This window comes from Triticum aestivum, chromosome 1B (assembly GCF_018294505.1).
Source record: "Triticum aestivum cultivar Chinese Spring chromosome 1B, IWGSC CS RefSeq v2.1, whole genome shotgun sequence".
NCBI lineage: Eukaryota > Viridiplantae > Streptophyta > Magnoliopsida > Poales > Poaceae > Triticum > Triticum aestivum.
In genome coordinates this window covers 644,766,616-644,782,490 of record NC_057795.1, presented here as the reverse complement: position 1 = coordinate 644,782,490, position 15,875 = coordinate 644,766,616, and the positions used below count along the sequence as shown (strand labels likewise).

Here is a 15,875-nt window from a genome sequence, read left to right as displayed (position 1 = left end):
TATGCAAACAGACTGGGGTGGCGACTATGAACGTCTAAATTCCTTTTTTCGCCAACTAGGAATCACCCACCATGTCTCATGTCTGCATGCTCACCAACAGAACGGATCAGCTGAAAGAAAACATCGCCACATTATTGATGTGGGACTTTCACTTTTGGCTCATGCCTCTATGCCTTTAAAATTCTGGGATGAGGCTTTTCTCTCTGCCACATATTTGTGGTAAATCGCACCCCTAGCAAAGTGATTAATTTTGAAACTCCCTTGGCTCGTTTGTTTCAAGAACAACCAAACTATCATTCACTTCGAGTTTTTGGGTGTGCATGTTGGCCCAATCTCCGTCAATACAATTCTAGAAAATTAGAATTTCACTCCAAACAGTGCATACTTCTTGGATACAGTAACCTTCACAAAGGCTTCAAATGTCTAGATATTGCTGCTAGCCGAGTCTACATATCACGTGATGTCATTTTTGATGAAATGATTTTTCCTTCAAAGCCCTAAATCCAAATGCAGGCACTCGTCTTCGTTCTGAAATTTTGTTGCTTTCTGAACATATTCCTTCTAAGCCTATTGATCATGGGGGTGAACATGTACTTGATCAACATGCTAATTTTCGTACTAATTCTGGTGAAAATCTAGTTCATGTGCATGATTTTATGCAACCAAAACAAGACGAAAATGGAGCGGAGCACGAAGTGGATCCAGGGGCTGCAAACACTGATCCAGGTGCAGGCGGCGAATCTGCCTCGGGACTACAGACCCCACCCAGGAAATGACACGTGCCTCGGGCCGGCTTGCTGGGTGTCGTTTCTCCAGGCGGGCCGCCTCCTGGCGGTCACGTGGCTGAGGACCAGCCACCAGATTCCTCGCATCGCACGCCGCCTCTCACTGATTGCCAGGTGGTCCAATCCGGTGTGGGAGCATCATGTGGCGCCTCTGGCGCAGATACGACGCGACAGGATGTCGGGTCCCCTGTGGCTGACAGCAGGATTGACATGGGATCTCGTGCGGCTGCACCCCCTTCCGCCAGATCTTATGCGCCACAACCTCATACAGCCACTGATGTGCCAACTCAAAGAACAAGGTCGCAACACGGTATTATAATGAATTCGTACAGCTTGTCAAATTCAGGTATGACAAGCTCAAAGTTCGAATTGGAGGTTCAACAACTACTGGTGAACCAAGTAATTTACAGGAAGCCCTAAGTGACACCAAGTGGGAAATGGCTATAAATGATGAGTATGGTGCTCTTATTAAAAATAGGACATGGCATCTAGTTCCACCAACAAAAAATAAAAATGTTATTGACTGTAAGTGGGCCTACAGGATTAAAAGAAAGGAGGATGGTCAAGTTGATAGATATAAGGCAAGGCTAGTAGCAAATGGTTTTAAACAAAGATATGGTATAGATTATGGGGATACCTTTAGTCCTGTTGTTAAGGGAGCTACTATCAGACTTGTTCTTTCTGTTGCAGTTTCAAGTAACTGGAGCCTAAGACAATTGGATGTGCAGAATGTGTTTTTTCATGGCGTTCTAGAGGAAAAAGTCTATATGAGACAACCACCTAGTTATGAGGTAAAAGGCAAGGAAAATCATCTTTACAAACTTGATAAAGCCTTGTATGGATTGAAACAAGCACCTAGGGCGTGGTACTCCAGGTTAAGTGAAAAACTTCAAGCAATTGGTTTCAAACCGTCCAAGGGAGATACTTCTTTGTTCTTTATAGGAAAGGGAAGATCACTATTTTTATGCTGGTCTATGTTGATGATATTATTGTTGCTAGTTCATCACAAGATACAACTGTGGCATTGTTAGAAGATCTTAAAAAGGACTTTGCCTTGAAAGATTTAGGTGACCTACACTACTTCTTGGGAATTGAAGTTAGAAAGGTAAAAGATGGTATACTACCCAAGAAAAATATGTCTTGGATATATTGAAACGTGCAGGTATGATGAATTGCAAGGTTTGAAACATGCCTCTCTCTGCATTAGAAAAACTGTCAAGAGAAGAAGGAGAACCTTTGGGGGCCGAAGAGTCAACAAAGTACATAAGTATCGTAGGTGCTTCGTAGTACTTAACACTGACAAGACCTGGCATTTGTTTTCCTGATGACAAAGTATGTCAGTACTTGCATTCTCCTACTTCTCAACATATGACAGAAGTTAAAAGGATTTTGAGATATCTCAGAGGTACTATGAGTACATGTCTAAAATTTATTAAGTCAACATTCAACATTGTTAGTGCTTTCTCAGATGCTGACTGGGCAGGATGTCCAGATGATGGAAGATCAACAGGAGGATTCTGTGTGTTCTTTGATCAAAATTTGATTTCCTGGAGTGCATGTAAGCAAGCCACCGTCTCTAGGTCTAATACAGAGGCGCAATATAAATATTTAGCTAATGCTACAGCTGAGATTATTTGGGTTCAAACTTTGCTGAGTGAACTTGGAGTTATTCATTCACCAGTTGCTCGCCTCTGGTGTGATAACATTGGCGATGCATATTTATCAGCAAATCCAGTATTTCATGCAAGAACCAAACACATAGAGGTTGACTATCATTTTGTTCGAGAAAGAGTAGCTCACAAACTACTAGACATTCGTTTTATTCCCACAGATGATCAAGTTGCAGATGGGTTTACCAAAGCCTTATCATGGCGGAAACTAGAAGACTTAAGAGCAATCTCAACTTGGTGAAGCTGTGATTGAGGGGGCGTGTTAGAAAGAGTTGTACGTGTATATACGGTGGTGTATAAACCGTATATACTTCTGGTAGGTATAGATTGCGTGCGTGGTGTTGTTGTAATCTGGTAGTTGGGTTGTTAGGGTTTCTCCTCATATCTTGTATAGTCTTTCTTGGGGATCAATCCACGACCTAACTACCGTAACTCTGTAATCTACCGTTGGATATTTAACATGCAGCGCGTCCCTGCCAGAGGCATACGCTTCCACGCAATCTTTCAAAGATCTCCCATGTTTCGAATGTGTTTGGATGGAGGGATGGGAGTGGATGGATTAAGACAAACTTAAGACAAAGCGTGGTGGCCCAGGGCCCATTAAATACGAGTTAGTCCATATAGACTTGATTTGCAAGCAGTACACAACGGGGTGGTGGCGCAGTTGGCTAGCGCGTAGGTCTCATAGCTACAGCGAGTGATCCTGAGGTCGAGAGTTCGAGCCTCTCTCACCCCATCATTTTTTTCTTTTGTCCTCGGCCGTTCCTGAATTATTATTCCACTGTCCGGTGATTTGTTTCAGCTGCCAATGAACACTGGAGCGGCAACGGTCGCTCCAACTGTTAATTTCACAGCTCGCATGATTGATTCCCCTTTGTCGACCGCGCTTTATTTTACACTAGTATATATGCATGTGCAATGCACGTTTTAACTTTATGGCGTGAGTTTTGGTAGGGAAAAACATACACTTGCTGATTGATTCAAAGCAAAACAATCTTGATTTATAAATGCTGAAATAAATTTATTATAAAGAAAGTACGAATTAATATATGCAATCCCCACAATTTGTTAATAAAGAATCCTGCAAAAAATGTTAATAAAGAAAAGAATTAAAAATGAATTTAACTTTACTTTATGTTTCTCCCTCAAAACCATTTTTTAGGCTCAACTCGTTGCCAACCTCAAGCTACAACATGCCTGGCCCAAAGAGGAATCAGTTTGGGCCACATCTCTTGAGAAGTATCAAGCGGTTCATTCTAGAACATGATGGATGCAACAACCATGCACTGTTCACTACGAATCCCACTATTTTCAGCCGTTGGATCTAGGACATAAATGGTTAGGATTGATTGTCCACTCCTATTCAAAACTCGTACACTATATAGTAGTATAGATTATATCCGTCTTCACCAAAATCAAAATATTCAAGAAAAGGTGTATCTGTATTTTTTGTGTGTGCATCATATGCCTTCAAAAAACCTGGCATGCTATGTCACTGCTGCCATGTCAGTACAACACCATCTACTTCAGGGGCCATCACATTGAGGAACCACTTCAGCCTGTCGACACGGACCACTCGAAGCGAGTCCAACAGAGTGCCAGCACTGGTCGTTATGACATACTCCCTCCGTCCCTTTAACTGTGAAAAACGCTCTTATATTATGGGACGGAGGGAGGGAGTATCAATGTACTCGTGATCGCCTGACCGGCAAAGCAACAAACAGACCAGTAGAACATCACGGCTAATACAGCAGCAGACCACACACTGCGGGAAACTACAATGGCCAATTCTAAAACCTTGTGGTTAATAGATAAACACACATCCATTCATGATCCGATACAGTAGGATAAAATAGACGCGCTGAGGGAACTAAAATGGCTCTTCAGCTAATAACATACAGCACACGACAACAGCGCAGCGGGTACCTTTGTTCACTACAATTCCACTCCTATGCAGAGAATTATCCGCAAAATACAAGTGACACGCTCATGGATGTCCCGCTCACAACCCGCGCCTCAGCTGTTTCGGCACGAGTATGCTCGTTACCTGCGCCTTAGGTCTCTCTGCACAAGCAAAAGGGAAGGGGGAATTTGTTATGTGGAGCTTTTGATGACAAACGATACTGTTAGGAGTTCGCGGATTTAAGCAAGGATTTTATTAGGCATGTTATCAGAAGCATGAAAATACGGAGTACAGGCTCTTGTGAAATATCCAAACTTGTTATCCGTCAGATAGGCTCACCCAACTTGATCATGTTAAACTAGATTTGTGGTAGGCAATCGACATTGCACCTTGGAGAGAATCAGCTAAAGAAAGCTACTCCCTCCGTTCCACAATACATGCTTTCCATTTGTCAAAATATAGATGTATCTAGACATGTTTTACTATATAGGTACATTCATTTTTGGACAAATGGAAGTCAAGTATTTTGGAACGGAGGGAGTACTTCCTAGAGGACAGTAGAAATCATGACTGCAGAAGAGAGGGCTTACCCTTGGACCACGATCTGTGACTGGTGTTGATCTGCTCCCTGTGTTGTCTGCCTGCTGAATCATCTGTGGGCTATCATGCTTGTAGAACGCCTGCAAAGTTCTCACCATAAATGGACGCACGATATTCACCTCCATTGCAGAGAGATTTTTGAGCTGTCAAAATGCAGGAAAAAAGAAGCACAAGGCAGTGAGCGAGGGATCAGCTTGTTAACTTTTATCACATAGTGAGCCCAAAACAGGCTCAGATTGCTGTACCACAAGTAATAAACAATGTGTAGTAATACTGTAACAAACATGTACGCCACAAGTAAAGCAGTATGCCAGGCTCATCAAAGAAGGAGGGAGGCCTGGGTTTACGGGATCTACACATTTTCAACCTCGCAATGCTGTCCCGTCAGCGGTGGCGGCTGCTGGACGCCCCGGGTACTCTTTGTGCTCGAGTCCTCAAAGCTCGGTACTACCCAAACTGCTCAGTCCTGGAGGCAGAGGCGAAGGATGGCATTTCGTACACATGGAGAAGTATTCTCAAAGGCATTGCACTCTTCAAGGAAGGAGTGATTTGCGGAGTGGGTTCACGGGATAACATTAAGGTGTGGGAGGACCCATGGATACCATGGGGTGACACAGAAAACCGAGGTCTGTCTGAGGCAACGCTGTCATTACTAAGGTAAGCAACCTGGTGGATCCAGTAACTGAAACATGGGATGATCAGTTGGTTGTCAGCCTCTTTTCTCAAGAAGATGCAAAAGATATTATAGCTATTCCAATCCGTGAGGGCATGGAAGATCATATTGCTTGTCACTTTGACCCCAAGGGAAGGTTCTCTGTAAAATCAGCTTATCACCTCGGCGTGCGACTCAGGGATGTGCGGCTAAGCCGTGATGCTGAATCCTCATCGGGTGCAGGTCGTGGTGCTCACATTTGGAGTCATTACTGGAACCTATCCATGCCGGATAAGGTACGGATTTTCACTCAGAGGCTCGCTCGGAATAGCTTACCGCTGAGAATTTACATAAAAAGGAAGAAGGTTGATCTCAACACAATCTGTCCAATGTGCGGTTCGCTGGATGAGGTCGGGGGCCATCTATTTGTAAAATGCAAAAACGTGGAACGGGTTTGGAGGCAGCTGGGATGCCCGCCTAGAATTGGTGAAATGCCAGATCAGAATGGAGATGTTTCATCACCTATGGAGTTTGAACAGCAACCGGCGAGATGATGTTCTTGTTCTGCAGTGGGAGTGGTGAACTGCCAGAAATAAAGCAAATGCTGGAGACAAGGTGAGATCAACTGAGGATGTGAGCGCTGCAGTCAGGAAGCACACTATGGACTTTGCGAAACCAGCCCCAATGCAGCAGGCCGAAGCTGTCCAGAAGGAGAAAGCTGTGTGGTGCAGGCCAAAGGAGAACTTCATCAAGGTGAACTTTGACGCTGCATTTCTTGCTGATTTCGGAGCTGTAGCGTGGGGATGTATCTTCAGAACAGATCAGGGGGACTTCCTCGCAGCGGCTGCTGGGAAGTTTGGTTACCTGTCTAGCCCATTACATGCAGAAGCAGCGGCGTGCATCAAATCGGTTGAGGCTGGGCTAGAGCTGGGGCTGCACAGAGTTATCTTTGAGTCTGACTCCCTCAATCTGGTGAAATGCTCTAAAGTCAAGAGAACCTGATTCAGCGTCGATCGGAGTCCTCCTCAGGGAGACTCGCAGTTTATGTCGAGCTGGTTTTGACAGCTTCGAATTTCATTTCTGTAAGCGTGAATGTAATAAAGCTGCCCATGAACTACCACATATGGCTTTAGGGTAGCGGTAGCCAGTTCTGTGTGGCATGAGCAGGCCCCAGGCTTTGTATCGCCTTTGGTCGCCAGCAATCTTGCTGTGCGGGTTTAAGTATGGAATGAAATGTTGCAGTTTCAAAAATAATAATCAGAAACTCTCATAATTTTGTAACCCATAATCATATTATCAACATTTGAATATTCATAGAACCCTAGACATGTTCAAATTTTTGTAGAAGTGTATTGTTAACTGAAGAGTTCCATGAGAAACGAGAAGGTTAACCTATAGATACGCATATAAGATCACTTCAAGAAAAACACCAGAACTGTTAATGTAATTGAGAAAAAAGGAGACATATTACACATCTCCATGACAACTTTAACAGCAGAATTTTAGGAGACAGTGGCTGGAAGTGGAGGACAAAAACATACCTTCACAGCATGAGTACGGCCAGATATTGTCTCTAATCCAGTCTCGACCTTATGGAACCTGACATCTCTGATATCCTCGATCAAAGATCTCACCTGTATCAAAGCTAAAAGTAAGAATCTTTTAAGAAAATCGTAGCAAACTAGACAGTACAAATTTTCCTTCAGATTTCTTTATAACTCACCAAGTAAGCATCTGTGATGTCATCACGAGCACTGTACAAAAAAAGAAGAGAATTAGGCTATATATACTGTTTATTTAACGGAATTATATAGGTTCTTACTACAACAAAAGAAGTCAGAGAGTTGCAAGGTCTGCTTACTGATCAAACAGAAGCTTAGAAATTTCGATATAGTGGAATGGTAATGGCTGAAATTCCCTAGGTGACTCTCTTTCAGCATCCAACACCTGTGTTAAGCGCTCTAGCAACAAAGATAACAAACATTTAAGGGGCGAAATAGGCAGTTAAGTATGTACTATCAAATATAAGCAGTGTCAGTTTCACCAGATGGTGCAACTGAAGGACAAATGGGCAAGCACACAAAAATTCAGAAAACGTGCACACTGGTCGCATGCATCACTCAATAAGTTAGAGGTACAGAGCTCCCCTGTATGACTTGTCATATATGCACCAGCATGTAGCAAATGTAATCCTATAAGCTACGATACAGGTTTGACAGGAGATGAAGCTACTAAAACAAGCAAGCGAGCGGAGCACTCACCAACAGTCATCCACTCGGGTGCACGTATGGTGCACTTGCCACGCCTCTTGAGTGCCACAGCAAGCCACAGAGGGACCTTGCTTGGAATTTGTGGGAAGAAGGGTCCGAAATCCCCCTACATGATGGAGGTGAGTACAATGTTAGCCAAAACTGAACCATGTGAGTAGCACCAATTGGTGCTTTGGATATTGCTTCATTTGTTGCCAAAACTTCGGTTGCCTAAGGATAATTTGATGTTCCCGTCACAACTGACAATTGTTTGCCGAATTTTTGGCCAATGCAGGGTGGAGGAAACTCTCGCAATGAAATTGGCAACAGATGTTTGAGGGCCAGAAACCAAACATACCCTAGACATGACTGAACTCTAAAATTGGCCCAGCTCTCTCAAGAATTGCCACATAATACTAGAAGGCAGCTAACAGTCACCACGGCTTCGAAGTGTACTAATCACTGACAGCGAATGGCCGGATAAAATCCCGGAGAAATGGAGGCGCGGTGAAGATAACGAGTGAACTAGGAGAATACTGACAAGCAAAAAAATCAGTAAGTTGAGAGCACGCACGCAGATCATGTTCAGGGCCTCCATCCGGATGTTGGGGACGATCTCGACGATCTCGTCCTCGGCCACGAACTCCACCTGCACCAAACGAACCAACCAGCCGCCATCACAAAGGGAGCCAGCAGCGGGGGAACAAGCCCTCCTAGGTCGACAAGGATACATACAGAGACGGGTGGACGCGGGGGTCGATTACCTCGGAGGGCGAGAAGAGGGAGAGATGCGGGTCGGACTGCCCCGCCATGCCGATTTGGGGGGAGGGCAGGGGCGGATCTGGATGGTGCGCCGGGTGCCTCGAAGCCCGATGGCCGAAGACCGGGGCGGGGTGGAGATGGCGGGAACGCGACGCGCCGGCGAGGAAGAACCGGAATGGCGGCGGCGGCGGCGCCGCACGTGAGAGGTGGGAGTGGAGGTGGGAGTGGGAGTGGTGGGATTTGGGATTGGGGCGCCGGCGGTGACGCTGTCGCTAGGGCGGCACCGCGGGAGCTCCAGTTTTTCCTAAAAAGAAAAAAACTTTTCCATTTTAGCTAATAAAATATAAATATGATTATCAATTCTTATTTGTCTTTTAAGAAAACTTCAGAGCACCTTTCATTTTAAAAATATCTTATTTTTACACTATATTTTTTTCAATCTGATCTCTATCACTTTATATAAAATGAAAAAGTGTGCATAGTGAGTTGCGTCGGCTGCTCATTCTGACGGTGGTAATGGTTGTTCGGTGGTCTAAAGACCTCGATGTAATTCTTTTTATTATATTTAACTTGTTTTGTACTTTTAATGAATTTCTATAATAGACAGAAGGTCTATCTGATTTGACCGCGGAAATTCGTGAAAGTAAAGTACAACACCCTAGTTTCTTGTGTTTATCTTTCTTTTTCTTCAGGTGAGTTCTTTTTTCTTTTAAACTGCCACTAGAGGATAGGCTCCTCGTTATAGCATTTTTTCGATAAAGGATAGGTTTTATTGGTTCATGGTGTCACGTCAAGAGAATATAAGCACCATCGATCCAACCTCTTTACAATTAGAATGCACCTAACCAACACTCAACGCACGCGCGCGCGCACACACACACACACAAAAACAAAAAAATGCGACGTGTGAATGTCCCGTTGAAGTAAACTATAGCATGTATAATAACCATTAACATCAACCACCACAAAAGTTTGGGGAGCACGCACCTTCCCGATCATTCTCCGCCACACGATTGCTTCGTGGTCCGTAAAGTCGTTGAATTTCGTAAGAGGGCACATCAAGTTTTAAGTTTTAGCTTCTGAAAGATAGTGATTTTGTTCGTTTGTGTCAAATTTCCGCATTTGAAACTTGATGATGTTTTGTAAACTTGTCAAAACGTAAAAAATGGTATTATTTTAAAGCCATCGTCACGAGGAACATGAAGGGGCTGTTTGGTTTGAGACTAAATTTGCTTAAGGTTGCCACACCTAAGGTTAGGCAAGTTTGACCAACTTAGGTGGGTGTTTGGTTCAAGCTACACCTTAGGCAAGCCACACTAGGGTCCCACATCTCATACACTCAAAAAGTGTGGCAAGATTCTCTTAGGTTTGCCAACTTGTGGCTCTCATTTTGAAGAACTAACCTTAGGCAAGTGTGGCAAAATTGTATGGCAAAGTGTGGCATGGTTACGTCTAAAACCAAACAGCCCCGAAATAAAACATAACTTGGGCTTTTTGTTCAAAAGATATAAAAGGTTCAAATAAAAAAGCAAAAAAGTGGGGTTGGCTCCCTCGCACCTGTGTGCCACAAATCGCCTTCCTCAACCACCACCGGTGACAACACCTGGACTATGAAAAAGTTGCTTCGATAACAACACTTCCAATAAAGGAATGTCGTGCAACGGTCAGTGTCTACATGATCTTGTTTTTTTACTCCGAATAAGAAGTCCAAGCAAACTCCAGATAATGAGGCCAACAAGTTATGATGTGGAACACCACATTACCAGATACAATCAGTAAATGCCACCTAGAGTTTTCACTTATAAGCTCGAGGCCTTATACTCAATAGCACAACCAAAGTTAAGTCACCAAGTACTACTATCCCCACTTTCAATAAAAGAAGCCAGATTGCCAAGCTTCAGCAGTCATGCACGCTCACCACCATGACCATGGACATCACGACCCAATTGGACATAATATGTATACGATGCCGATGGACAGGTCATGGCTTGCCCACCAGCATCAACAAGGTTAGTCGCCGAGAGCCAACTCAAGGGGCCTTCAGGCATCCCCAGTATTTTGACAATGATCGGACGCAGAATGTGGACAAAGACCGTTAGTGCTGCCAATGACCCACATAGAGCCATCCGGCAACCCTACCCCATCTTCACAAGTTATCTGGCGACGGGTTCATGACAGGTTGCTGAGCATGCACGCAGGTAGGACAGGTAAGGAAGCCTCACATGATCCGCTCACCCTTTGTCTGCCATAATGTGCATCACTCACGTCACGTAAACGTCATCGCATACCTCATGCCCGCTGCCATCATGCACATAGTTGAGCAACCATGTGCCACACTTGCACCTGCACCATTGCCGCACACCTTGTGCCGTCGCAAGCGTGGCATGCTCGTCATCGTTTCCCTAGAACTCAGGAGACGAGCCCCACCATGACAAAATCAACACTCCAGAAAAGGTATTTACTAAAGCATTTTGGAGGGCTGTTTTTTTTTTCATGACTTCCACGAATGTTATTTCGGGATGAAAATTTGCAAGCACTAAGAACATTTGTCAATTTTTGCACCAAAACATTTCAGACTTTTTTTTTCAGAATTTACTGTTCATCCCAATCTCAAAATGAGTTTGGAAGTAGAAGGGTACTTCCATACCACAGTGAAATACTTTGCTAATTTAGCTTGCAACGTGCCCCGCCTTTCAAAAATTGCTAGCTCCACCACTACACATAGACTTAGGATGTTCAGCCCCTAGAGGGCGGCCAGAGGAGCAAGGATGTTCAGCCCCTGCCTCCTCTCCTGCACGGCTGCATGTGATGGGCATTACGAACGGCGTACACGGTGAGCTATCCGCCTGCCCCTCCTACCCTCCAAATTTACATGTACATCCCCCGATTGACCGAAACTGGTTTGGATGTTTAGTTTCCTCTTTATGATTCATTAAATCACTTTTTTTGATTCAAGCAAACTCAAGTTACTCTACATGAAGCAGTGAGTGATAAATTTCCAACAGAAAATACCACTTATATACTTACTACGTAGTTGAACATACCACATTACATGTCACTGGTGATGTGAAGTTAATCTCTCTTGAAGAGACCATCAGGAAAAGAATCTCTTGTAAGTGTTTGTGGATCCATCATTCATGGATTTTTTCCAACTACTCAATAGCCTGATTCCTACATCTCAAGGTTTTTTTAGTATAAACTAGCTAGTTGTTGGGCTTCCTTGGCATGCATCTCGCGTTTTACACGGATGATGAAAAAGGAATTGTAAAACTTGTTGCTTTTTTTAGTATATATATATGCCGTTCAAAGGATTTCCAAGAAACCAGACCAAGTTGATGATCAGTTTCATACTAATTCATACTTTGGTGCATGCTATGTGTGGTAGTCGTCCAAGGTGCATGCCATATCTAGCTTCAACTAACTGAAAACATCCTTGTTTTGGAGATTTTGCAAGTACAGGTGATAAAGATTCACGATTTGGCTGCGCGCATGCTTACTGGCTGGAGGTACTTGCAGCTATAAAGAATCATGATTTGACACTTACTAAAATCCCGCGTCTACATTTTTTATGATCGACACTGCGCTATAACTGTAGGAGTTTGATTCATTACTTGATGGCCTCAAAATGGATACATGATCTGTTGGAATCAAGAAGGCGGTAAGGTAGCCCACTTGATCTATTTTAGCTCCATGCTTTATTAAAGGCCAGCTTACTTACTTTGATATATAACACTTATGTTGATTGACATCAACTCCACGATTCAACTAGCATAGTGATGTGAAATATTCATGCAGTGTGTCGAAACTGTTCCAAAAATCAAATAAATGGACCTGCGTCAAAAGGGTAGCGTTGATACTTACTTGGTTAAGTCAAACATTAATGTCGATGCACATGTCAAAACTGTAGGATTGCAATTTATATTTTGTTGGAAGATGGCAGACTTTATTTTTTCTACACAAGGGCTATCAAGGCTGCTGTGAACTGTAGCACATGTACTTTTCCTCATTCAGGGAGATTGAACCTGATGCATTTCTATGCAAGGGAATTTAAATTATGTCTGGTCTGTACCAGGACGACACCGGCAGCAAAAGGAACTAAGGAAGGGTTCTCGAGGTCTGCTCCTTCTCCACCGGTAGAGAGGAGCCTCCTTCTCATGATTCACCTGTCTGCCCCGGCCCTCCCCGGCTAGAGCTGATGCCATGGAAGGTCCCTTACCCCTCTCCCTCCTCTCTTCTGTTCCCTCTTTGTTATAGGCGCAGTCAATTTTTTTGTTCTTTCTCTCATTCCGATTTAAACATGAGCATGTCCGTGCTCTCTTTTTGGTTGTGGTAGTTGTCATATCATGTTGCAGTTTTAGTTACATTTTTTGGTCCCATGTATATCCAAATCGAAAAATACTTGTGGTTTGGTACAATTATATTGCAAGTCGAAAAATATTATATGTGTTAACATCGGATGGTCCAAGTTGAAATTCAGTTTGTACTATTCAATATGCATTCTAACAAACATGTTCTGTTTGGCATCATACTATCATTCAACTTAAAAGATGCTTAACCCGTTAACCCAATTTAAAATCTCACGGAGACACTTATTTTGGGACGGAGGGAGTACTTTGTACTGAATCATATCTATATTGTGCTTGCCCCTAAATTGCTGCTTTATACTGAACCACTATTAATATATTATGCATTGATTTGAGTTTTGGCGCTTCCTACTGAAAATCAAGTTTCTTATGGAGATTATGCCCTTATGTGAGTCTCCAGGTCTTGCTGAGTATTTTTATTGTTGTGAAGGCATCATCATAGATGATTGTAGTTACATTGCCTCCTTCACACTTACATCCACCATTAATCATGTAAGCACTCCTTTTTTACACATAAAATCAAGTGCATGTTGTACTTCCAAACCAATTAGCATGTTTCAGTTTGATAAATATTGTGCATTGATCCTGCACTTTTGACAAATTTATGTTCATGACATCTTCAGTTTACTCATGTTTTCATTCTTTGTGCTTCTCAGGTCTGGCGGCTCCATGGAAGCTGCCATCATTTTGTCGGACTAAATGTGGAGTTACTTGTGCAAGTTCCACCATCAACAAACACAAAGTTCTGCATGCTATCATCGCAAGTAAAGCAGTCAATCTGTTAGGGAGAAAACAAAGGCTTGTGTGCTCCTTAGTTTTTTTTGTTCTATCATGTGGGCACCTTATCTATCTGTAACATGTGACCTGTGCAACTGCAAAAATGTTAGACAATAAAATTTTTGTGTAACACATGTTCTTATACAATTTGCTTATAGAAACAGTGCATAGTTATTCTCTTTTTTGTTGCCTTGTGTAATATATATTTGTAAACAAATTGTCGTGACCTATTGAACCTTGCACTTTTGCTATAACATACTGAACCGTTACACTATTGCCTTTCATCGTATAAACGTATGAAATAAAAAACGTCATATACCAGGTTGGATGTGGCTGGGCGGGTGGGGTGCGGCAAGCCGCACTTCCTATCTAGTTGTAGTGAACAAAGGTACCCGCTGCGCTGTTGTCATGTGCTGTATGTTATTAGCTGAAAAGCCATTAGTTCCCTCAGCGTGTCGATTTTATCCTATTGTATTGGATCATCATGGATGTGTGTTTATCTATTAACCACAAGGTTTTAGAATTGGCCATTGTAGTTTCCCGCACTGTGTGGTCTGCCGCTGTATTAGCCGTGATGTTCTACTGGCCTGTTTGTTGCTTTACCAGTCAGGCGATCACGAGTACATTGATACTCCCTCCCATAACATGAGAGCGTTTTTGACAGTTAAAGGGATCAACAAACACAAAGTTCTGCATGCTATCATCGCAAGTAAAGCAGTCAATCTGTTAGGGAGAAAACAAAGGCTTGTGTGCTCCTTAGTTTTTTTTGTTCTATCATGTGGGCACCTTATCTATCTGTAACATGTGACCTGTGCAACTGCAAAAATGTTAGACAATAAAATTTTTGTGTAACACATGTTCTTATACAATTTTCTTATAGAAACAGTGCATAGTTATTCTCTTTTTTGTTGCCTTGTGTAATATATATTTGTAAACAAATTGTCGTGACCTATTGAACCTTGCACTTTTGCTATAACATACTGAACCGTTACACTATTGCCTTTCATCGTATAAACGTATGAAATAAAAAACGTCATATACCAGGTTGGATGTGGCTGGGCGGGTGGGGTGCGGCAAGCCGCACTTCCTATCTAGTTGTAGTGAACAAAGGTACCCGCTGCGCTGTTGTCATGTGCTGTATGTTATTAGCTGAAAAGCCATTAGTTCCCTCAGCGTGTCGATTTTATCCTATTGTATTGGATCATCATGGATGTGTGTTTATCTATTAACCACAAGGTTTTAGAATTGGCCATTGTAGTTTCCCGCACTGTGTGGTCTGCCGCTGTATTAGCCGTGATGTTCTACTGGCCTGTTTGTTGCTTTACCAGTCAGGCGTTCACGAGTACATTGATACTCCCTCCCATAACATGAGAGCGTTTTTGACAGTTAAAGGGACGGAGGGAGTACTGGCACTCTGTTGGTCTTTGTTGACAGGCTGAAGTGGTTCCTGAATGTGATGGCCCCTGAAGTAGATGATGTTGTACTGACATGGCAGCAGTGACATAGCATGCCAGGTTTTTTGAAGGCATATGATGCACCCAAAAAATACAGATGCGCATTTTCCTGATTTTTTTTGGCGAAAGACGGATGTAATGTAAAATAAAGTGCGCTCGACAAAGGGGCATCAATCATGCGGAGCTGTGAAATTAGCAGTTGGAGCGACCGTTGCTGCTCCAGTGTTCATGGCAGCTGAAACAAATCGCTGGTCAGTGGAATAATAATTCAGGAATGGCCGAGGAAAAAAAGGGAAAAAAAGGTTGGGGTGAGAGAGGCTCGAACTCTCGACCTCAGGATCACTCGCTTTAGCTATGAGACCTACGCGCTAGCCAACTGCGCCACCACCCCGTTGTGTACGGTTTGCAAACTAATAGTATATGGAACAATACATTTTTAATGGGCCTCGCGTAGCATCCAACTTGAGGTTTCAGCTTTTTTCTACTTCATTTTTAATGGTGTTTCTATTTTAGTTTTAACTACTTCATTTTAGTACTTACTAGTAGTATTATATTAACACTAAAACAAAAACTTCATACTTTGTTTACTTCTCAAGATGAAGCATCCAGCTTGATAGGTTTTAGCTTTTTTCTACCAAACTTGGAGCTTCCAACTCAAC

General features: G+C 43.0%; 1 protein-coding gene and 2 non-coding genes across 3 annotated transcripts; 1 reads left to right on the top strand and 2 right to left on the bottom strand.

The window, feature by feature from the left end:
• Positions 1-3,104: 3,104 nt before the first annotated feature.
• TRNAM-CAU (transfer RNA methionine (anticodon CAU)) lies at positions 3,105-3,191 on the top strand. Its single transcript is given in 2 exon segments — positions 3,105-3,142; positions 3,156-3,191. It is a non-coding gene; the product is annotated as a tRNA-Met (tRNA).
• Positions 3,192-4,243: 1,052 nt separating this feature from the next.
• On the bottom strand, positions 4,244-8,930 carry LOC123144884 (DNA replication complex GINS protein PSF2). The gene is made up of 8 exons (XM_044564136.1): positions 8,624-8,930; positions 8,434-8,508; positions 7,872-7,986; positions 7,472-7,571; positions 7,334-7,364; positions 7,152-7,244; positions 4,949-5,101; positions 4,244-4,519 (listed from the first exon to the last, which is right to left on the bottom strand). Exons 1-8 carry the CDS (start codon positions 8,669-8,671, stop codon positions 4,499-4,501), a joined length of 636 nt encoding a protein of 211 aa, XP_044420071.1. The 5' UTR covers positions 8,672-8,930; the 3' UTR covers positions 4,244-4,498.
• Positions 8,931-15,520: 6,590 nt separating this feature from the next.
• TRNAM-CAU (transfer RNA methionine (anticodon CAU)) lies at positions 15,521-15,607 on the bottom strand. The gene is given in 2 exon segments: positions 15,521-15,556; positions 15,570-15,607. It is a non-coding gene; the product is annotated as a tRNA-Met (tRNA).
• Positions 15,608-15,875: the final 268 nt, after the last annotated feature.